We start from the raw sequence: 24,251 nt of genomic DNA, 5'->3' as shown, positions 1-24,251 counted from the left end.
TCCCTGCACAAAAACGAGAGAAAAAAAGGAAAACAACGGCAAGCTTCTGCCTATTATAGCTTAATGTTTTGTTACATTATCTGGAAAATATTCCATTCTTCTTTGAAGAAACTCAGGAAGTATAGATGGCATACATCTCCATCTATGATCCATCTCCACTTTGGAGAGCAAAACTGAACCACGGAGACTGACCAAGCCTGACATAAGTGACATTGTGACACATAATGAAAACAGAGTGTTGTCATGATGAGGAAACAGGACAAAAACAGTTTCAGGCGCGCGCGCGCGCACACACACACACACACACACACACACACACACACACACACACACACACACACACACACACACACACACACACACGCATCATCATCATCCTGTCCTGGACGGTCCCTCATACAACTCTATGGATAATAGAATATTGTGCAACATTACATTATATACTCGTGTAAGCGCCGCCTCCGCCTCACACAAACACATTGGACGAGCGTCTCTTTTCCTGCGCGTCCCATTGGCTCTCCCACCGTGTCACTCACAACGCCGCGGCTGGCTTCCTGGTTGTGGGCTGATTGCTAAACCCAAAGATAAGCGATGTTGTCAGTCTAGTTGACGCCCTGCATCAGCAACACTACCACAACAAACGGCAAGAAACCTGTAAGTTATCTTTCTAAAAAAGAACTGTCTGTTTTGGTCACTTTATGTGATATTGTTTAACGTTTGATAACATAAACATAATAATGAAGACATGCGAGCTCTCTGGGCTTAATGAATACAGAGACGCAGCTGCGTCTTTAAAACTGTGCGTCTCTTCACTGGAAAAGACTAGAAAATAATGGAAATACAGTATAACGTGTTTTATGTTTGTATTATGAGCCTTGGCTCAAGACTATCACAGATGTAGGCCTATATATTTATTATTATTATTTTGCTTATACAAAGCAATATACATCTATGTTGTTAGTCTTGAGCCAAGCCAAGGCTATGTTGTGTGAATCACACAACATGATTTATAGCAACCAGTGAACCACTCAATGCTATGTTTGTTTTATGGTCATAAAAAACAGCTCATGCTTGAAATAACCATGAAAAAAACCCATCCTACAAATGGAAACGTAACGTCGTGCTTTATTTTTTTCCATACACTGTTGACTGACAGGTGTTAGCACATTGGATGGGGTTTCCCTTGGCGTAGACATTCTGGGCTTCCCTTGGCTGTGATTTTGTTAATGATGGTGACGTTAAACAAACATGTAGTCGAATCCTAATTATAGCCTAATAATTTAATGTTGTAAACATTACCTTAATACAACATTGTGTTTCAACACACTCAAACACATGCTATGCAACTATGTGATGCAATGGGCTGCTAAATGTAATTTAATACAATACATTGTGAATAGATTTAGGTAACTGTTCTTTATGTATTTTTGTGTGTGTGTGTATGCAATGAAACCCTCAGTGACATTTACTTTTACTACACAGTAAGTCGTATATCTGTCCCTTCTGTCACCCTGAAGTAGAAACAACCCACTGTGGTCACACCCCTGGTCTGGTCACTCTCCATTAAACCAATGGATCACACATTTACAACCAGCCCTCCCAAACCTAAACCCACCCCATGACGCTTGCTGACTCACAATGAGTTGCTGAAATCACGTCTCTTACTATTGTGTCATCATGGTAGTGGCATACATGGTATACTCGTACTTATTACCAGTGGGCTAATATTTATGACAGGCTTATGATTATCCTATATATATATATAGTCCACTTTCAGGGACCCCTACAACTCTGGGTCTATTAACTGCATTTGTGTACAGTGTACTGTACACTCTGTCTCTGAGTTACAGACCTGTAAGTGTCCATTTGGTTCCATGTGTAGGACCTACACTATCGGAGTTGGCTCTGTGGGTCCATTTCGTTCCATTTGTACATTCTCAGAGTTACAGACCTGTAAGGGTCTATATGTGGAACCTCCTGGTGTCTTTTCTGTTATTGCGTGGGTGAAGCTTTCGCTCACAACGTGTCGCATTTTCAAAACGTTGTGAGCTCAGCTTATCGATCTGCTGTTTTCTGCAAATCCCACACGATTGGCTATAGTATACGCCCGCGATGCATGTTGGTTTCAGGTGCATGATGGGAGTTATTAGTATAACGCCAATGTCATTTAAAAAATATTTATTTATTTATTGACCTTGGCCTTTGATGATGTGAGCGCGCCAAAGGCACGCAAAGCTTCTAGTTTCATACAAGATACTTGTTGATCTACTACAGAGCATATGGGCTCCGTTTGGTGGAAACCTAATTTATCCAAAACTGTTATAGGCCTACTTTTCAGGATTAAAAATTCCAAAGTAGCAGATCTAGAAGCTCAAAATGAAACGTTGCTTCGCGCCGCATTTCGAGCTTGCAGATCTGCTACTTTTGCTTTGGTCTGGTGTGACCAAGTAGGGCTGTTTACGAAAAAAATCACAAAAAGTTATATAACACAGAGTTAAGAGGTATATCTGCCCGACAGCAACGATATGAAAGTTAATTCGAAGCACCTTATGGGTTGTACCGTCCATCCATTTTTAGCGTGTGTGTCCCCCCCAGCAGCATTTGACCCCTGCTAACCCCAGACCGGCAGAGTGTCTACCCATAGTGTACAGGGCCACATGTCTATGGTTAACATACATGCTTTATTTAATACTACTTAACGGCCAACACCTGTTACTGCAGATTTCCACACCAGCACACCTTAACCTTTTAGACTGCATGAAGGACAAACCGTTAAATATTAAAACACACACACACACACACACACACACACACACACACTCTCTGCTTGGTTGCAAGGTTGTTGGCAATTTAGTGCCTCACTCAACCACTTGAGCCCTATACACTTTGAATAGCGTAAGCTAAAACGGCCTTGAAGATCGCTTAATTTTTGCTGTTAGCCTGCATGTTTGCGTTTATGTCACAACCTTAGTTTAAGGTTACCAAGTTGTTTTCTATTATTGTGCCACGTAAGCATGCCACGGCGCTAACAATGCATGAATGTTGGGGAACATTCCCTGGTCGCTGTGGAACTGACGGCCCCTTGTGCTCACACACACAAGCATGCATGCATGAAGCCACGAATACACACACACACACACACACACTTTCAGTGCATGTGCTATGTGAGCGCATGCCTATCCCTGTGTGCAAGCATGCATGGGTTGCAGCGTGCAGTGCAGTACCCACATCAGACATCACATGTACACAATAGCCTGCATCCTGCGACTCACTAAATTGAGCAAAGACGCAAGCATGTCACCCTCTGAGGGTTCTGGGGTGCAATACTGTATTCTGTGTACTGTAGTGTACGTCGTTGAAGTCAAAATGTAAAAGACCACCCCTCCGTCCCCGTTACATTGACAACGTATTTGCATCACTGTGTAGTGTGTACAAATTAAAACACACGTGATTATGCAGGCATACGAGGACGGTCAGGACACATGCATGCACGGTAAAAATCTATTTTCAACGATGGCAAAAATAGCAGATCTACACACTCGCAGTCACTCACACCGTCATGCAGCATGTAGATATGCGATTTTCCATACATGTACAAAAAAGTTTGTAATATAGGGCTTAAGTGCTAAATCAGACTAATGGATTTAGTTAATTATTTATATATTAAAAAACAATTAGAATACAATACATATAGACAGTAGACGGATGCAGGAATTCAAGGACACACGTGCTCAGACACGCACGTCCATAATGCTAATGCATTGCACAAGCACGTACCCAACATTCTGTAAGTAACACTGCACAGAAAACTAGCAACGTTCTTGCTCATTTCTCCATCTCTTTGTCTTTCAGTAACCTCTGTCCCTCTCTCTGGGTCTCTCTATACACATCATTGGTTCTCAACTTGTCAGGCCTTAGTGAGTGACCCCCTCACCCCCCAAAAACGAAAATCACATTTGAACTGGGGACCCTTACCCTGACAAGCACTTGGAATGTAGGAGTTGAGGCTTTCAATTGTTTTTGACTCCGTTCCACAAATACATTTTTGTGCCTTTTATTGATTGTTCCAGTGAAGATGGACAGAGAGAGAAGGGGAGAGACATGCAGTTGTAAATGGTAAATGGTGCATTTATATAGCGCCTTTATCCAAGGCGCTTTACAGAGATTGTGCATTACATTCACCCATTCACACACACACACACACACACACACACACATTCATACACCGATGGCGGCGGAAACCATGCAAGGCACCAACCAGCACATCAGGAGCAATTAGGGGTTCCGTTCAGTGTCTTGCTCAAGGACACTTCGACACTAACTCTGGGGGAGCCCGGGTTTGGAACTGGCAACCTTGCGGTTACCATCCAGCCCTGAGCCACCGCCGCCCTGTTGTCATGAACGGGACTCGAACACGCAACGCGCTGTCAGGCCAGAGCCTATATGTGGCATGCACCTGGACAACTATAGGCCAACGGGTGCCTCCACAGATAAATATTGTGAAAATAGCAGATCTACAAGCTCACAATGCCTCGCAATAGGCTATTTTCACAATTCTTGCCTCTTTCTTATATTGTGCTGATTTGGCCAATGTTTGATCTGTTAGTTTGTTGATTACCCTTTTCATGTGGAGACACCCCTGGGGGTTCCTGAGACCTCAAGATGACCCTTGTACCCCATCTAATGTCCTTCAGCCCCTGTCTTCTGGCCCAATTGTCTCTACCTCTTCCCTCTACCCCCCCCCCCCCCATGGCTGTCTGTGTTGTATTATATTCACGCTGCTCCTTGTTCTGACCGTGTGTGCACTAGGACCCATGGCGTTCCGGAAGGCTGCCAAGCGGACAGCCATCATCGGCGGCGGGGCTGTCGCTGCGTTCCTCGGCCTATCACAGCTCTCCGAGTACAGGAAATCACAGGTAAGCTGCCGGAGGGGGGGTGGTGGTTTGTGATGGTGGTGGAGTTTTTCTTTTTCTATGCAAGCTGGTTTGTGTACATGATTTATTTTGTATTGTGTTTCTATCGTGTTTGAACTTTTTAGCTCACTAAGCAAAATGTCTTGTAGAGTGATTCTACCACCTCAAACATTTTGTTATGTCTCTGTGTGTGTGTACTATATACAGACGTAATACACGCATACATTTATTCTGCATAATGACACATTATGGTGGTGTTAAAAACTGTGGTCACACGGCTGGTCAAGTTTTTAGGGGAGCGTCCAAATAAAATAATTCCAGTTCATCATCATCATAACCTTCAATGTAGCCGAGGTAACGATACAGAACACAATACCCGTAGAAGCATTAATTAAAAAATAAACGCATGAATCAAACAAGACAGAAATTAAAAACAAATGAATTGAAGCTTTTTACAATCTTAAACAAAATGTCCTCTGTGCAAGAGGAACCCTGAGCATCAGGAAGTCACTAGTTTTTAAAACGAAGGTCTCGTGTTTCTACTTCGGTCTGTGAGAAAAGACATCCAGGAATGAAGTTACACTGGAGGTGTTGTGAGTGTTGTGTGTGTGTGTGTGTGTGTGTGTGTGTGTGTGTGTGTGAGTAACTTACTATTCGTAAGTACACGTGCTGTTGCCCAGTTTATTGCACTGTTGAAACTTGAAACCGTATATAGTCTCTGACAGTGCTCTCTCAACCTTTTCAGGCCGGGACCCCCCAAAATAATCATACTGGAACTATGGATCCCCCACTCTGATCTGTGTATACATATATCGGATCTACAAGCTTTCACATTTTTTGCCTCTTTCTAATACTATTGGACAATTTGGCAGTAATGGTCTTTTTTCCAAGTACACCCCCCCATAGAATACATAACTACAGAAAGTGGGGATCCCCCCAATGGGGGACCGACCCGTAGGTTGAGATCAACTGCTCTATGACAATTTCCGTATTTGGGCAATGTTTAAGCCGCATGCTGCCAGTGGCTATTGACCTTAAAGTGTGAAATGAACGTCTTAAAAAGTTACATATTAATCGCATTAAGCGTTTTAATGACCTTCCATGGATCATCACACACTGCAGTGGAAAGTTTTAGCTTGTTTGTGAGCAAGATTAAAAAGACAGACGGATGGACAGAAGCTTTATTAGAGATGGATGTCCCTCCACATGCCAGAATAGTATACCTCTCAGTCCCGGCATAGTAGTTTCCGGAGTGGTTCCAACGGATTGTGTGGCCCTGGTCTTCCCCTAGTGGGTCTGATCGAGGGTAGCTACTGGGACGTATAAGTCGGGACTTGATCACCCCGGCTGGGTCACCCGAGTGAGGGGTATGATGTTCGCGAGACCCGAAACCCTGATGACCTTGGGATACATCACTGAGGATGCGTCCAAGTTGCATCCATGCGATGTATTTTCGTTCCGAGGGATATAACAACATGCCATAAATAACAACATGCCAGCACGTATAACATTATTACAACAATGCCAGCACAGTGAAAGTAGACAAGTGATGGATTTATGGAACGACTTCTACGATCCTTTTCTAAATATTTTCAGATTTGTATCTGTATTCTTTTTAAATGGAACTTTTTTTCCCAGAAATGTTTCTATTCGATCTACTATAGCTCACAATGAGGCACATCATGATGCAATGGGAGCTCGTAGATGGGGGGGGGGGGGGGCATTTTCACAATTTAAAAACTTTTGAGTCGACTCTAGAGCTGAAAGGGTCGGAACTCCTGACCCTATACTGTGTGAGCGGCTTTGATCCAACATCCAACAGCAATATTACAAACCGTCTCAAATGAACACCCCCCTCCCCCCTCACAAACCTCGTGACAAGAATGAAGCCACCAGACACTATGTGGTCTGCCACTTTATTATCTGCTGTTTTTCAATAGCTAAAGCATGACATGACGCTAACACCAAAAGGGTTCCCGCTCAAAATGGGTTAAGGCCCATTTGTCAAACATTGTCAAGCATATGCCAGGGGACCGAGGGAGCACTGTACTGATTTGACAAGGTAACAAAACCCTATGTGGGCGATTAACACTGGTCTGGTTAAATAATGCCAGCATTTTTTTAAACATTACCCAGGAATGTTTCACTTGTGCCCCACTGGCACTGCCCACTCCTTTGATAGTTTTATGAGTCAGCATGCGTGCGTTTCACCTTATGTTTGCGCAGGTAGTGCAGATGAAAAAGGGAGGGAGGTGAGGGCACCTCTCCGGGCGGGCATGTCTTATCAAGGCCATGGAATGTGGTTTGCGGTGAACACAGTCAACACACTGACTGTAGTTTGCTGTCAAACGCGCAGAAGTACTGCCCAGGGGAAACTTGGATAGTAACTGTAAGGAAATGATTTGTACATGACACACATCCACTCCTTTTTGATCCTTCTGTGACTATAGACAATTTGCCTTTTTATATGTTTTCTTTAGGGATATAGAGGTTTTTTTAGTTACTGTGTATTAGGACTGGGGAACATCTGGGAGTTAATCTTTATATAGCCTCGGAAACCCAGATGTTTTATTTAATCTTTATATGACCTAAATGGTCTTTCCCTGGTTCTAATCACTTATGCGATGCCTTGCAACAAATACTGACAATAGATTATCTACAAGCTTGTGAGCTTTTGTTTTTAAATATGTTTTGAAAGGAAACAAAAACTAAATATTGTCATACTCTATATATATATATATATATATATATATATATATATTGTGGTCACAATTTAGATATTGAGGTATGTGATGTGATCAAAGATATTTGTTGTTGTTGCCCATATTGCCCAGCCCCTACTCTGAGTTATTGTGATGCTTGTCTTAGTTCCTGCTATTGTGGGCCTGGTCTATTTGTAGACTTTCTGTACTGGCAGCTAATCTGATTCCGATTGACTCAAGCATTAGGCTATATAGCTATACATTTAGAACACTTTTACCATTTGTGCCTGTGTACCTATGGGGTAATCCGACATGAAAACGACAGTGGTTGACTCCAGTTTAGTTGTTAAAGGCTAAAAGGCTTTGCCCTTTACCCCAGCTCCTTTTGAAGCTTGAAAACCAACAACCTCAAAAACATTTCTCCAGCTAAATGAAACCAAGTGGCAGCAGATGCACCCGGGCTTCTCTGTGATAAACGCTGGCAGAGCCTACTCGGCTGCTCATAACAGCCTGTGCTATTAGAATAGCTGACTGCATTATGTAACTTTTTTTTAATAATGAATGTGGTAGAGTAATTAATTCGAATGTATAACTTGTAAACAATTATTTATTTATTTATTTTTCGGGGGTAGCGGCCTGAAAAGTTTTAAGAACCATTGGAGTGCAGTTTTCAGAACTTGTCACGCATGACGAGCAGCTCTCTCATCATCAATTCACCTCACAGAAGAATAATTAAACAGAGAGATGAGAGCTGCGGTCCTGAGAGGTTCGCTTGTTTCCCTGTTTGACTTGTGAGCTTCGCTTGTTTCCCTGTTTGACTTGTGTGGTTCGCTTGTCTTGCTGTTTGATTATCAAACAAAATAAGTTAACAACGAGGAAGAATTAGGTCTCGGCATTGTGGGCAATATATTGAAATTATATGATGAATTGAAAATGAGGGACCCCGATGTAAACATTGCTTTTCATGGTTTCGTCCTCAAAGTAGCAGCTTTTGAAATGTACCCATTACTACGTACTGTGAAATAAAAATTTCAATCAATCAATATCATATCGATGTCGTTCTCTGTGACGAGAGATCGTGTGAGATTTTTTGGTATTGTAATATGATTTGGCATACGTGTTGTACTATATCCTTGGCTTTCTAAACTTGACTGATCCACAGTCTATGGACTGATCTAGCTGTTGTTTATCATTGTGTGTAAGTATTTTGTCAAGGCACGGATATCCCCTCAATGTCGTCACTAAATGACACAAGTCGATATAGAGCTATTTGATTTTGACCATATTGCCCATCCCTATGTATCAATGAGTCTCAATTTTGTCTTGGCATCCAAATGTGAGACGCTAATACATTAAAGGTTGTACATTTTAAACACCCGTCGCCTGCATAACATTCCTGTGGCCAGTTTAGCTATAGCGATCTGCCAGCCACCTGACTTAAAGTGTCAGTCATTAATTGAAGGGATTAGAGTTCCCAACGGGCCTGACTGGGCCCCGGCCGGCCCTAACTGAGCCAGGCCTCAACTAATGGAACACAACGTCGGGTCGGGTAGGGTGACAGACAGGGTCTGGTTTGGGGCAGAATTTGAGAACTCTTATCACGGAGTAAAGTGAAACACTTTTACGAGTAAAGGTAAAACCTGAAGCTGTGTTATGGAATTCAAGCGTACATACCATGAAGGGAGAGTAAATTTTGCAACCCTCCCGAAGCCACCTGATACACTAGTAGACACAGCTGTGTATCCTGACCATTTGCATACTGTCGCCTAGGTCAAAAGTGGGGCCTATTATTAGTCTGCCTACTGCTCTACTATAACAGTACATGACATTGTGTCCTAATGTCAACTTTGTTTTGCTGTTCGGTGGGCTGTCGCCCCACCCCACCCCACCCCACACCACACCACATCCCAACCAAGCATGGAATGGTAAGACATAAACAAACTCAGGAACTTCATGGAATGGGTGTCTTTCAATCCTCGCACAATCACCTGTGGGGGCCTGATCATGCATGACAACTTTTAATCCCTTTTTTGAGATCACACTGCTAATGCGGTTTAATAATGGCTTGTCTGGGGCACTTAGGTGGACAGTAAGTTATAACTGCTCTTTAAATCGCTTAAACCCCCGGGCATCCGTGTTGTGGGGAAAGCGTTTGTGCGAAAGTCATGGCTCACAACGTGTCGTTGTGAGCTTGTATACAGAGCTGCTATTTTCATTAAAAATCTTACCTCGCGTTCGAGTCCTGTTCATGACTACCTTTTCTGCATGTCTCTCCTGTCTCTCTCTCTCCCTCTTTCCTGTCAATCTCCTCTTGTATCTATCAATAAAAGGCAGAAAAGCCAAAAAACTAATCTTAAAAAAAAAAAAAAGAAGCTTACCCCACAATAACATAAAAATACAGAGAGGACTTTTATGGGGTTTAAGTGGCGGCGACTATCGATTACTTTCTTAGTGATCAATCTATCGATTACTTTTTCGATTTAAAACAATCGATAACAAGTTTGTTTTTTAAATATTATAAAAAATATATGTATTCATGCTTCATCGCACAACGGTGTCTGGCAGAAATAATTTGAATAGCTGATCTGCAAGCTCACATCACATGGTATTGTGAGTCGCGACATGCAGTGAAACTGCAGATCGTCTATATCGGGGGTTTTCAACTGATTGTGAACCAGGGACCACCACCTTGACTATAAGAATCAACCTGGGGACCGCTGTTGTGTTGCAATGGGATATGGGCTAAGATTAGTGCTTTCGTAACACTTGGCAATGGAATACTGTTTCTCAAACGATGGTCTACGCCTACGGACTTAACTGATACTACAGTACTGACACATGTGGCCCTACTGTATATCTTGGGCGTGCCTTAACCTTTATCCCTAAACTTTTTTGCCATATTTTAATATAATAATAGTAATAACTATAACAAAATGCATACATAAATGGATGCACCTGGAACGTATCATCAGGGTTTCGGGTCTCCCAACATCATACCCCTCACTCAGGTGACCCAGCCGGGGTGATCAAGTCCCGACTTACGTCCCAGTAGCTATACCCTCGATAAGTCCAATTAGGGAAAAACCAGGGCCACACAATCCGTTCCTCCTGAACTACTCTGCCGGGACTGGGAGGTACCATTCTGGTGCGTGGAAGGACTAGGCTCTGTGGGTTGACTCCTGTCCGGGCCCCTCCTACGTCTCACCAGGTCCACTCCTGCTCTCACCAGGTCAGGCCCTGTGCGTTGCACCAGACTCCCAACACCAGGCACTTTATTCAGGAATGGTGGATTCTCGAGCCGCAACGGTTCCGCAGGCTCCACCTTGCCCTTGGTGGTGCCGCAGGCTCTGCTTGAGGCTTGAATGGCCCTCCTAAAGGCCTCACCGTGGGTTTGTTGGGCTTCTTCTATATAGTAAAAATGTCAAATACGTGCAAGATATAGCACATGATGACATGATTATATGGGCACATTTCCTAATAATGATTACTCAATGAGGTAACTGGTACACTTACCCTTCTTGAGATTCTATTTCCCTTTTCTGTGGAATTTCTTAACCTCAGACTTCCCAGTAATTCTGACAACATTGACACAACCGTGCACTAATCCGTCTGTGCACTGTTCCGTGGAAGAAAATACAAAATCTTCACTTTGCTACATTACTAAATGCATGGTCAGGGACCACACGCAATACCTTCACGGACCACCAGTGGTCCACGGACCACCTTTTGAAAACCCCCATGGGCTATATGAACAATTTTTTTTTGGGAAATCTTTTCTTGAAGATTCATTCATTCATTCATTTTTGCTGAAGATTTCGACCCAAAATATGGATCGATCGATGTCGTTCGATCTTTTCATTAAATAATCTGTGGTCGATTATTCTTTTTTTTAATCAACTGTTGTACCCCGAGTCTCTCTCTTTCTGTGCCTATAGTCTCTCTCCGTCTTTCACTTAACGTGATTGCAGACCCACGCCGCCACTTGACTCCACGGCTGGAGTTGTGCGTCCTCAAAACGAGAACATATGATTATGTCTCATCATCTTGTTTTCTGTGTACCACCTCTTGCTTTGCAAGTCAAATGGACCCGTCTGGCCTCAAAGAGGCTTGACGCAATCATTTAGACTTTAGAGAGTACAGCTCGGTGGAGAGATTTGTTTTGATCTGGTTGTTGATTTGATTAGACTTTTTTTTTTATTTTTATATAAAAAAAATCAACATGGGGGGTTTTAGGGTTTTAGTTATGTGGCCAAAGACTGGAGAGTCGTATACGCAATATATATTTTTAAATGTATTTAGTCCCATTAAAAGTGTAAAAGTGAGGAAGGTCCATGAAGCTAAATTAATACCATAATGGGTGATGTTATTTTGACCAAGACAGTATTGGATAATAAGGTAACAATGCTATGCTATATCACGCTTTAGCATCCTATTTATAATTATTTAACATATGACACAAGGTGTGGTATTAGTATCAATGTTACATTTTAATATCCTGTCGTAACATGATTATTATTATATCTTCTCTGTCGGGTGGAAACCTCATACTTCCAACACTGTTACTTTTCACGATTCAAATTTAAAAAAACGTAATGTAAAAGTAACAGATCTACAAGCTCAAAACACGTAGCTTTGCGCCGCATTTCGAGCGTACGGATCTGCTGCTTTTCGCGTGATGTCGTAGGCAGCGTGATCAAGCAGGATGTTGATTTATACGCAATCACAATTTACACAAACCAAAAATAAGGAGATTGGAGGTTTCTGCCCGACAACAGCAATATTTTAATTTTCTAATTGAGATGCATATAATAGTACTAATGCTTAGTCCAAACAGGATGTACTTATATGGTAATATATATAATTATTACATATTATCTAATGGAATTATTTGCAATAATCACAATTATTCTTGCATAATCTGCAATCGTTTCCAAAAGTATCCATACATTTTCAAACATTTTCTAAAAAGCTATTTCCGCTCTTTTCACATTTTTTTTTATACAAGCATAAGATGATTACATTTGTCAGTAATGTCTTCGTACAATTCAAGTCATTGGTCATATCTAGCCCTGTGCTATTTGTGATTACGAAGGCCTAAAGGCCAAAGATACATTTAGATTCTATTCATAATGTTCCACTGTTGCCAAAAAACGCAAGTAAATCTTTAATCGTTTTCTTAACCCATTCTGAACGGGAACCCATTTTGGTGTTGGCATCATGTCGTGCTTTAGCTATTGAAAAATAGCAGATCTACAAGCTCATAGCGCGCCACCGAGTGGCGCGCTACGAGCTTGTAGGTCTGCTATTTTTGAAAAATCGAAGAACGACTGACATTCTTTGAATCTGATCTCAGGTCAGAATGGGTTAATCAGACCAGTGTGTGTCCAGTGGAAACCTCGTATGAATCTGATCTCAGGTCAGAATGGGTTAAATCTGTACTCGTGACAGCCCTACATATAATGCTCTGCGAGGGATGTCTGGTGGCTGCGGCGGCTATGACCTGCGAGGATCCGAGTTTGAATCCGTCTCCGACACTCCTTCACGTTTCGCATGTTTACCTTCTCTCTCTCTCCTCGATTTCCTGTTTCTCTACTACACTACTATCTCATAAAGCAATACTTAACGCAGTAGAGTAACATAACTTAACATAGAAACCTAGTTTGGCTGTAATTGTGTTTTAATATAGTGTAATATGAACTATAGGGCATAGCAGTAGGGCGGACATTTTCTGGTTCTACCGTTCCAGACCCTATTTTTCTATTTCTTTTCCCAATCGAGATTTCTAAAAAATATTTATAGCAATTAATTTAAGGCTATAGAATCAGCCCCATCCTGGATCCTGGTGAATCGGGACCATAATCTATTTGATTCTGTGATTATTTAATTGTATGATAATATCATAATCGTATCATAATGGTATATTATACCATAATTAATGAATACCCTTTTGTTTTGCCTTTCTCTCACAGAATCGGAATGTTTTATGGTCGAGATATAAAATAATTGATGTTGTAAATGTTTTTGTTTTTTTTTAAATCTCTATGGGAAGATTTGGGTCTGGATTCTATGGAACCGGAAAATGGCCGCAGCCCACTGCTATGGCCCTATTGTGAATTGTGATTGTTTTTCTAATTTTGTGTGTGTGGCTGTCTGTCTGTGTGTGTGTGTGTGTGTGTGTGTGTGTGTGTGTGTCTGGGTGTGTGTGCCTCTGTGTGTGTGTGTGTTGCACTGTTCCTCCATACAGGCACGTCTGGCGCACGTGGCGGCAGAAGCGGAGCTGAAGGTTCCGTTCGCCGGCGGGCTGCCCACCCGCCAGGCCCAGCTCAGCACGCTGCGAGACACGGAGGAGTTTGACATTCTGGTGGTGGGGGGCGGGGCCACCGGCTCGGGATGTGCCTTAGACGCTGTGACACGCAGTGAGTTCCATCACACATATATATACATAGAAAAGGTATATAGACGCCTCTTCTGGCTCTGCTGGGGTGAATGTGAAGTCAAGTGAGGCCAAGCTTTCCTTTGGTCGGTGCTTCACTATAGTCGGGGTCTATAGTCGGGGTCTACAAGCTCGTAGCGCGACACTGAGTGGCGCGCTACGAGCTTGTAGGTCTGCTATTTTTTGAAAAATCGAAGAATGACTGACATAGAAACATGGCTTTTTTTCAGAAAACTGTCATTTTCAAACGGACATTTTTGGAATCTGATCTCAGGTCAGAATGGGCTAAGCACTTCTGGCGCACTTCCGCTCTCACGTCGACACGCGCTCCAATGAATTGCAGCCGCCAATGAGGCAGAGAAGAATGGCATAAAATGCCATCTTTATAACCTATTAATACGTGAATCCACGCCACGCTGATTGTGGGGCTTGTCTGCTCCCTTCCCTATATACATGACACAGCAAGGACTGGCGCGAGGTATATGAAATGGAGGTACGGTCACCGACGTCATTTTCGCTATTGCGCAATTCCAGACGCCAGATTCGTCGCACCATTGGAGCCAAACTACACCAGGAGGTTCGGCAGAATGCACTGGAGTCGATGAGAGATCAGTGACCAGCTCATGAACAAACACTATTTCTGAATGACTGAGACATTTTCTAAAGTAATCGCTTCTGGAAAATAACAGAAGACCATATAACGCATTATTGTCTGCTGTGTTGCTTTTCGATGTGTACACTGTCATTTTTATAGAGGTATCTAAAGAGCAAAAAGAACGTGCCAAGTATCACGAGACTGTCCACAGTTTTTCCTGTCTAGTAGCCAAATCCTGTGAAACCCCCGGAACAGAAACGATACCTGTGCACTCATCGAACAGCAAGTGATTAGAAAACAACCTGTGATATGTCTTCTTTTATATTCCTGACACAGGTCTCAATGGTTCATAAATAATGTTGAATATGAGCTGGTCAAGCTTGCTCCATTCCACTGCTTTGTATTCGCGTACCTCCGGTGCGAGATTTGACTCCCAGTGTCGTGCACAGTCACGTGACCGTGACCTTTCCTCCTCTAAACTTCCTTGGGGCGGGCGGAAGTGTCTCCTATGCTTACGTCGTTGATTTGTCTGGCACTGGTGCCACGTTCTGGCCTGGAGGGCTATGGCTCTTATTGTGTTACGCTCTCAGTCGCCACCACTGATTTCAGACTGTGATGGGAGACTATTAAACGATAGTTTAGTTACCGTGTTATAGTTACCGTGGGGAGATGTTTTGCTGTTACACTGACAGATCTGCGGGGTGATTTGTTTTCCTGTTCTTATTTCATGCGTGCTTTTGTGCATCCAAATAATGATTTGGATGCACAATTGTTTTTTGGATCCAAACTTTTAGATGTGTGCATGCTTTCAAAAGCTTTCACCCACCACCAAGACACGTCTGGCTTCAGTCATGATTACTGGAGGGACCATCACTCATGAAGTTGGCACGTGAACACAAACTCACTGCCGTTTACTTTACAATGGCTGTATCCAAGCATATGACCTCAAAAGCACCCTATACTGCCATCAATATAATGTCATTGTCTATACACTGCAGCTTCAAGGAATGATAGCCAGCACTCATGTTCTGTGTCCATTCAGACACATGCTATTTTATTATTAACAAGGGCTGTCACGATTACACATCCGAGAGTTGACGATTAATTGTCAGAACTTATAATTGGGCACTACACGGCAGAAATTACAAATCGATAATATACAAAGAAATTACTGTCCATATTTATTAATTTGATACTTTTCAGTCATTTGGATTCCATGTGTACAGTGAAATAATAAGCTCTCCTGCACTCTCTAAGCCTTTTGGCACACTGAAAATCTCAGATCGACAAGCTCACGTAAATCGGTGATTTTAATTGCTCTTGCCTCGTTTGAACGTATAGACCTCAAGACCGCCATGGTGGAGAGAGACGATTTCTCGTCGGGAACGAGCAGCCGCAGCACCAAGCTGATCCACGGAGGGGTGCGCTACCTGCAGAAAGCCATCATGAAGCTGGATTATGAACAGGTACAGTATAGGCATCCACGCTGCAAAAAAACATTGAGAGAGTAAACATTAAGGGTCCATTATCCATTGTCTTTTACTGTATACATGGTAAATGGTGCATAGATTGTGCATTACGAGATTCACCCATTCTCTCACGCATTCATCACATTCACCCATTCTCACACCCATTCATTACATAAAGGTGTGTTCAGACTTGGACGGTTAGAGCGACGACATACAAAGTCAACGCAAAGACGAGAAGTTGCGCAAGCGCCGCGAACGGGCGCGGTGCGACCTCGGGCCGCAGCACAAACGGGACGAACCGAGGCGAATATTTAAAAGCAAGTCTGAACGCACCTTTTACATTCGCCCATTCTCGCACACATTCAGAGTCTTGCTCATGGACACGTCGACACTAACCCTGGGGAGCCCAGGATCGAACTGGGAACCTCACGGTTCCCATCCGTCCGCTTCACCGGCCACTCTACCCCTGCTGGCTAAGGAACACAGCGGAGACCATAAGTCTCTCCATCTTCTGATATTTGTATTATTATTAATTTTTTAACCCATTCAGGGCGTGAACCCCTTTTTGGTGTTTTAAGCATTGTTATTCTTTAGCTATTAAAAAATAGCAGATCTACAAGCTCATAGCGTGGCACCGAGTGCAGCGCAACGAGCTTATAGGTCGGCTATTTCTTTTTTAATTCGTGAAAATGTGGTGCAAATTAGGAATATATGTTCTTTCAGAGTGAACATTTTTAACTCATCTTTGCTTTTTTTTTTGGGGGGGGGGGTGTCCTGGGTGTCCCTGGAACAACATATTTTCAGATGGGGGTCGGCGGCCAATTACATATAATTTTGGGCTCCTTGACATGAAATAGTTTGAGAACGACTGACATGGAAATTTAGATTTAGAAGAAAACATTTGTAGAATCGTCCTCAGAAATCCTTCCATTGTGTCATTGATGTGTACCGTGATCTTGGTCAATTTGAGCTCAGGAAATACAGTATTTCTGCCCGATATGCACATTTTGTGAACCCAGACATGGTCACTGGAATTTGCAGCTATACTGACATAGCCTACACTACACATACACAGTAGAGTAGCCTATAGTGCTGGTGGGCAATGGGTGGCCACCAGGGGACAGTTTAGAAAGGGCAAAGATGAGGACGGATGGAGTAAAGGTAAAGTATACAGGTGTGTTTTATGGACATTTGTTTACAAAAAAGTGGGGCATTTTTTTAAAGAGGAAATATGAGTAAGAAAGTTGGCAAAAAGTACAGCGGTGGCCCCTGAGATGATGATGACAATATAATAATAATTCTAAACTTTATTCCTACCATCTCATTAAAAGAGAATGAATTACAATTGAACCAGGACTGACCACTCTTCGGGCTGTATTTTGCGTGTCTTTAAGTACCAGGTCTTATTACCTAACTTTGATTAAACTAAAGACCTGGAGGCGTGATCAATGCCATTTTTTGGCTATTCTGAGTGGCCAAAGAGCATTGATCACGCCTCCAGGTCTTTAGTTTACTCAAGTTAGGTAATTAGACCTGGTACTTAAAGGTCTTCACTTCACCCTTTTTGCAAAAAAATATATGTTAATGACGTTTAGAAGCTTTAGAACACTTTCCTGGGGGTCTTTATGTGTGTAATATGTGGTTTTAGATATTTTAGATTGTAGCAGTGAGCCTGTTGTCTCTGATGTCATGGACACTGGGCTCACTTCATTCCTGGACTACATGTTGTCTCAGTAAGACAGCTCTCCCCCCTATCCACAAGGAGGAGCAGTGCACCAAAGAATTATGGGAATTGTAGTCCAGGAAGGTAGTGAGCCTTACCAGGAAGGAATTCAGTTTGTGTCCAAGAAGTGCTGTATTGAAACCTGCTCCTCTTCTTCAGTACATGATGGTGAAGGAGGCTCTTCATGAGCGAGCCAACCTGCTGGAGATTGCTCCTCACCTCTCTGGCCCACTGCCCATCATGCTGCCTGTTTACAAGTGAGTCCTATACAGAGTGGGGTCCGGGGACACCCAGGGGTCCCCAGCTAAATGATAGTTTGGAACCAAAATGGACCCTTGTGGGTCTGTAACTCAGAGTTACAGAACCACATGGAGGGTTCCAGAGGGTCCCAGAGATATAAATGCCATTACGGTAAATCTGTAGCCTATTATTGCATGTCGAACTGAGGGTCGTTGAAATTAAAATGGTTGAGAATCACTGCTTATCTGGCATATCTTTTCAAATACAGTTCCGTGGCCAAATAAAAGTCGATGTGGGGGTCCTTGACATGAACCACTGCTATACAGTGTTGTCCAGCTCTACAAAAAAACAGCCCAAAAGATGCAAGTTTACCACTTTAACCCACCGACAAAAATATTTTCAGTCTGAGTTGGAGGCTTGTAGCCAAATGCATAATTTAATTGTGCATTTTAATAATTTAAAAGTTTTTTTCAGAAAACTTTAGAAGGCCTTTTTTTAATCAGGCTCGGGTCTAAATTGGTTTAACCCATAACTACCTGGAATGCATCAATGCATCTGTGTCACCTTGGCTATGAATGAAAAATCGTGAAAATGTGTGCAAATCTTAGTTTGAATATTATATTCTTTCCCAGTGAACATACCTCATACTTTAAATGCTTACCGGTAGTATGAGGTATAAAGTATAGCAGCCTTGTATTCATAAAATGGAAAGATTGGGTAATTGGTAAGACTGACGTTATGTATCTTTCAGGACCTTTCACTGCTTCGTCTGAACCATTACTCTATGGCTCTGCTCTCAGCCACCGCGGTGGATATTTTGAAATTCAGTTTTATTTTTTTATGTTGCCACTATACTGTTGGAGCAGCCATAAACTACACGGGTTCATCTCGATGTTCTGGGCATCTTTGTAATGTTAGTGTTGGTGAAAAGCAGGCGAAAAGAGTACCGTTTGAGGCAGACTTAACATCAGTCACTCTACGGTTCACTGTAGTAGAAGAGGTGTGGGTTTACCCCACAGCTATGTCTGCTCCGCCTGCAGGAAATACGTAAGCTGCGACCATGAGACCCGTTTCTGAATTCGTCTATAGGATAGGATTGGGAAAAGACACTCGGGACTAAATGGGTTTAACCCATTCTGGGCGGGAACCCCTTTTGGTGTTTTGAGCATTATATTATGCTTTAGCTGTTGAAAGATCTGCTATTTTTGGAGCAAATCTTTGAAAATGTATTATTTTGTAATTGTATAATATTAACGTTTTTTACTCAAATCTTTGCTTCTGGGGGGTCCCTGGAACTACATATTTTCAGATGGGGGGGGGGGGGGGGGGGTCAGCGGCCAGAACGACTGACATAGACACATGGGTTAATTTAGAAGACATTTGTAGAATCGTTCCCAGGTCAAAATGGGTTTAACCCATTTTGGGTGGTAACCCGTTTTGGTGTTAGCATTACGTTATGCTTTAGCTATTGAAAAATAGCAGATCTACAAGCTCATAGCGCGCTACGAGCCTGTAGGTCTGCTATTTTTGAAAAATCGAAGAACCAACTGACATAGAAACACGGCTTTTTCAGAAAACTGTCGGGATCTAGAAGACATTTTTTTAGAATCTGATCTCAGGTCAGAATGGGTTAACCCATTCAGAATGGGTTAACCCATTCTGACCTGAGGTTAACCCATTCTGAACGGGAACCCATTTTGGTGTTAGCATCATGTTATGCTTTAGCTATTGAAAAATAGCAGATCTACAAGCTCATAGCGCGCCACCGAGTGGCGCGCTACGAGCCTGTAGGTCTGCTATTTTTGAAAAATCGAAGAACCAACTGACATGGAAACACAGCTTTTTCAGAAAACTGTCGGGATCTAGAAGAACATTTTTTTAGAATCTGATCTCGGTTCAGAATGGGTTTAAACATTCCGTCTATAACACAATCCCCTTCCTCAGATGGTGGCAGCTGCCTTACTACTGGGCGGGCATCAAGATGTACGACCTGGTGGCCGGCTCCCAGTGTGTGAAGAGCAGCTATGTGCTCAGCAAGTCCAGAGCCCTGGAGCTGTTCCCCATGCTGAAGAGAGACAAGCTGGTGGGCGCCATCGTGTACTACGACGGTGAGTCCACAAACGGTGTTGTTTTCGTCGACTAAAACTTAAGACGAAAAATGTTCGTCGACTACACTGACTAAAAACTAAATAAAAACGAATCTATGATGACTAAAACTAAGACTAAATATACTGACAATTTCGTCAACAAATAAAAACTAGACTAAAATGTTAGTAGGGGACTAGTGGACAAGAGATCCAGTTTTATGCTGGGTTGCATGCTGAAAATAGCAGATATACAATCTCACAACGCGTCGCATATATCTGCTATTTTCAGCATGCAACCAAAGTGTAAAATATGTCATTACAACGACATCAAGGCCTGTCAAAACACATTTTAGTCGACTAAATCAACTGTAGATTTAGTCGACTAAAATCGTATGACATTTAGTCGACTAAAACTAGACTAAACACTAGAACATTCCAGGTGACTAAAATGTGACTAAAACTAAGTGAAAACTATTCAAGAGACTATGACTAAAACTAAAATAGAAATTTGCTGCCAAAAACAACACTGGTCCACAAACAAATGATTCAACACATTTAGACCTACTACTAATGTCTCCTAAGGCAGTGGTTCCCAAACCTGTTCATGTCAAGGACCCCCAAATTGACACTATAGTTAGCCCGCAGACTCCCATTTGAAAAGATATGCCAGGGACCACCCATAAGAGGAGATCTTTACGGCTCTAGCAGTGATTCTCAACCTAATTTCAAGGACCCCCCCCCCAGTTTGACATTCATTAGATTACGGACCCCCATTTTAATGGCATTTCTATCTCTGGGACCCCCAATTTAGATCAAATCAATGTTAATTTAACTCTGTGTAAAAATGGAACCGAATGGACCCGTTGGGGTCAGTTTGGTTGCATTTGTACACTCAGAGTTTCAGACCCACAACGGTCCATTTGATTCCAAACTATCCTTTAGCTGGGGGGACCCCCTGGAACTCCCTCAAGGACCCCTGGGCGTCCCCAGACCCCACTTTGGGAACCACTGTCCTGAATCAGTTTTCTGATTATTATTTTTTTAATGTTGCCATCTATGTTGGGGGTCAAGGACCCCCACAGTTGGATATTAGAATATTCTGTTCCAGGGTCACCCAGAAGCAGAGATTTGAGTTAAAAATCTTTGCTTTAAAAAAATATATATATATACAGTATATTCAAAGTTTTGCACACATTTTCAAGATTTTTCAAGATCTATCCTTCTGGATAATCTTAACCCCCCCCAATCCGCTCCCCTCATGTATTACCTCACATCTTCACTTGACTAAAAGGAGAACACAAAGATGGGACACCCACAAAAGCCCCCCCCCCCCCCCCCCCCCCCCCCACAGTAGTGCTCAGAAGTAGCCTGTAGCTCTTCACATCACTGGTTCCTTAACCCATTCTGTACGGGAACCCGTTTTGGTGTTGGCATCATGTCATGCTTTAGCTATTGAAAAATAGCAGATCTACAAGCTCATAGCGCGCCACCGAGTGGCGCGCTACGAGCTTGTAGGTCTGCTATTTTGGAAAAAATCGAAGAACGACTGACATTTTTTAGAATCTGATCTCAGGTCAGAATGGGTTAATCAGACCAGTGTGTTGTCCAGTGGAAACCTCGTATGAATCTGATCTCAGGTCAGAATGGGTTAACCACAATGTGTTGACAGGTTTCTGGAGAGAGACCTGTGCCCCGTGGCACCGAAGGGGCATTGGGGGGTGGGGTATGTGTGTCGCCCTAGATTGGCGCAGAAGACAGCCAACCATGTGCTATACGTCTCTGGCTGGCTATGAGGAGACTTTTGTGCCCCGCAGCTGGAGGGAGGCGTTCTTATATTATTTCACATGACTGAAATAGCAGGTTTGTGTCCAGAGGGGTGATGTTAATGCTCCACTTCACTCTAGTATTTCAGTCGGTGTTGCGTCAGGGTGCGAGGGGTCCTATATCTCGGCTATTAAGGCTGATATGGTTTTACGATTGAATTAGCTCTGAACAAATTAGGAGGAAAAAAAAACAAAAAACAAAGCTTTGACATTTTATTACAGTATATCGTCTCTGTTGGGGCCGAAACCTCCCATCTCCAAATTACTCTTACTTTTAGTGTTTTTAATTGTTTTTGAGGGGCGCCCAGCTTTGTCTGCTTAATGTGTGTACCCCATAGCGATGATTTGATTGGCTGAGCATCCCATAGCGATGATTTCATTGGCTGAGCAAAGTACGCAATTGAGGATAAAAAGTGAGGACGGAAAAGTTAAGATGGAAAAATTGCGGACGGAAAAGTGAGGACGCAAATTGTAAATGGCCGGAATGAGATTATGTATGATGATAATAGCGGCCCTCACTTCACACGGGTGTGATTTTATTTAATTTTAATACTTGTAATACACATACTACAGTGTCGCACAAAAGCATCAGAAGAAGCAGATTCACAAGCTATTTCTTTTAAATTTGAATCCTGAAAAGTACCAGTTTGAGACATAAGAGGTTTCCACCCGACAGAGAGGAAATGTAACCATCTAAAGCTAGACTATGTACTGTGTATTTATAGGGGAAATCTCCTAAGTCTCCTAATTAATTTAACCACCTCCTCAACCCTATATTTCCTTGACCCGAGTCCTCCAGGGTTGCTTGAGGGTCCCCTTCTTTTCTTCCCTCTCCACCGTCCAAATCTCCTCATGCTGAATATAGCCGATCTACTCGCTCACAATGATCACATCGCTGGCGTGTTCTGGCTTGTAGATCTGCTATTTTCACAGAATGTTTGCCCAGAATAGGCATCGACGCTAGCCTAGGGTTCGAGTTGTTATAAATAGATAGGCCGACAGACACACACACACACACACACACACACACACACACACACGCAGACAGACAGACAGACAGACCCTAATTAATCCCTGTCGGTGTCACATAAAATTCAATGGAAAGTTTAAAAGGTCAAATTTAATACATACACAAAGTAAGATTCAGTTAATTAAGCCCTCTAGCTGTCCGAATCCAACTGCAAGGTGGTGGCAAACACTGAGAGGAATGTCTTGGTGCAAAGTGGCGTGTGTTTGATTTTCACCTCCCCCTCCTCCCCCCACCGCTCGTCTTGTGAGGAAGGGGGGACGAGGTTGGGGATTGGGGGTTGGGTGGTTGGGGGGGGGGGGGGGGGGGGGGGGGGGCTGGGGGGGGGGCATGCAGGATTTTCTCCAATTATGCCGTCTGGAACAATCACGGCCATGACATTTTAGAATCTGACCTTCTCTTCCCCGGCACTGAGGAGAGGAGAGCGAGCGAGAGGGAGAGAAGGAGAAAGAGAGGACGGAAGAAAAGAAAAGTGGGAGTTTAGGAGCTCGACAGAGATAACGCTGTCTAATGTATCGTCTGTATTGTCTGAACGTAGTACTGCGTTTGTTGTATAGTTATTTACAGAAAGGTTTCATTGTTACTAGACGCATGTCCTGTTCCGTATGTCCATGCACTTGTCAGTAGTAAATGTCTGTAGTCCCATGTTAAAACAATTACACTTTATATTTGTCTATAGCGCAGTGGTTCTCAACCTATTCATTCTGAAGGACCCCCATAACCCCCATAACTCTGAGAGTGTATAGTAAAGGGTCTACTTGGTTCCATTTCTACTCTCTCAGAGTTACAGACCTGTCAATTTGGTTAAATTTATTACGCTCTCAGAGTTACAGTACAGACATGTAAGTATAAGGGTCCGTTTGGAACCTCCATCAAGGAACTCTGAGGGTCCCTGGACCCAACTTTGAGAACCACTAGTCTCGGGAAATCGTTGCAAACCAGTGTTAATTAGCAGTGTTAGCCATTTTTTACTATTTTTTTGAAAAACATTTAAAAATGATTCAACTAGCCGATCTACATCGACACGTTGTGAGCTTGTAGATTGGCTATTTGAACTATTTTTTTCTAAAAGGTTTTTCAAAATGCAGAAAAATGGAAAATAAGTCAGCGCAGCGACGCTCGTATATGAACCTCGCCTCACTCTCTCCTCCAGTGTTGTTTTCGTCGACTAAAACTAAGACGAAAAATGTTCGTTGACTACCTTTTCCACTGAAGAAAACTAAATGGAAACTAAATTAA

General features: G+C 42.8%; 1 protein-coding gene across 1 annotated transcript in view; it reads left to right on the top strand.

The window, feature by feature from the left end:
• The first annotated feature begins 564 nt into the window (after nucleotides 1-564).
• The window catches only part of LOC308311510 (glycerol-3-phosphate dehydrogenase, mitochondrial-like), a 40,388-nt gene continuing 16,701 nt past the window's right edge, over nucleotides 565-24,251 (top strand). The window contains exons 1-6 of the mRNA XM_080758213.1: nucleotides 565-654; nucleotides 4,810-4,916; nucleotides 13,860-14,031; nucleotides 15,985-16,109; nucleotides 17,995-18,092; nucleotides 20,020-20,183. Coding sequence (XP_080614339.1) covers nucleotides 4,815-4,916; nucleotides 13,860-14,031; nucleotides 15,985-16,109; nucleotides 17,995-18,092; nucleotides 20,020-20,183 — 661 coding nt within the window. The 5' untranslated portion in view covers nucleotides 565-654; nucleotides 4,810-4,814. The remainder of the gene's footprint in view (nucleotides 655-4,809; nucleotides 4,917-13,859; nucleotides 14,032-15,984; nucleotides 16,110-17,994; nucleotides 18,093-20,019; nucleotides 20,184-24,251) is intronic.

This window comes from Protomyctophum bolini (genome assembly GCF_963924005.1).
Source record: "Protomyctophum bolini genome assembly, chromosome: 24".
Taxonomy (NCBI): Eukaryota; Metazoa; Chordata; class Actinopteri; order Myctophiformes; family Myctophidae; genus Protomyctophum; species Protomyctophum bolini.
This window is presented reverse-complemented; position numbering and strand designations above follow the sequence as displayed.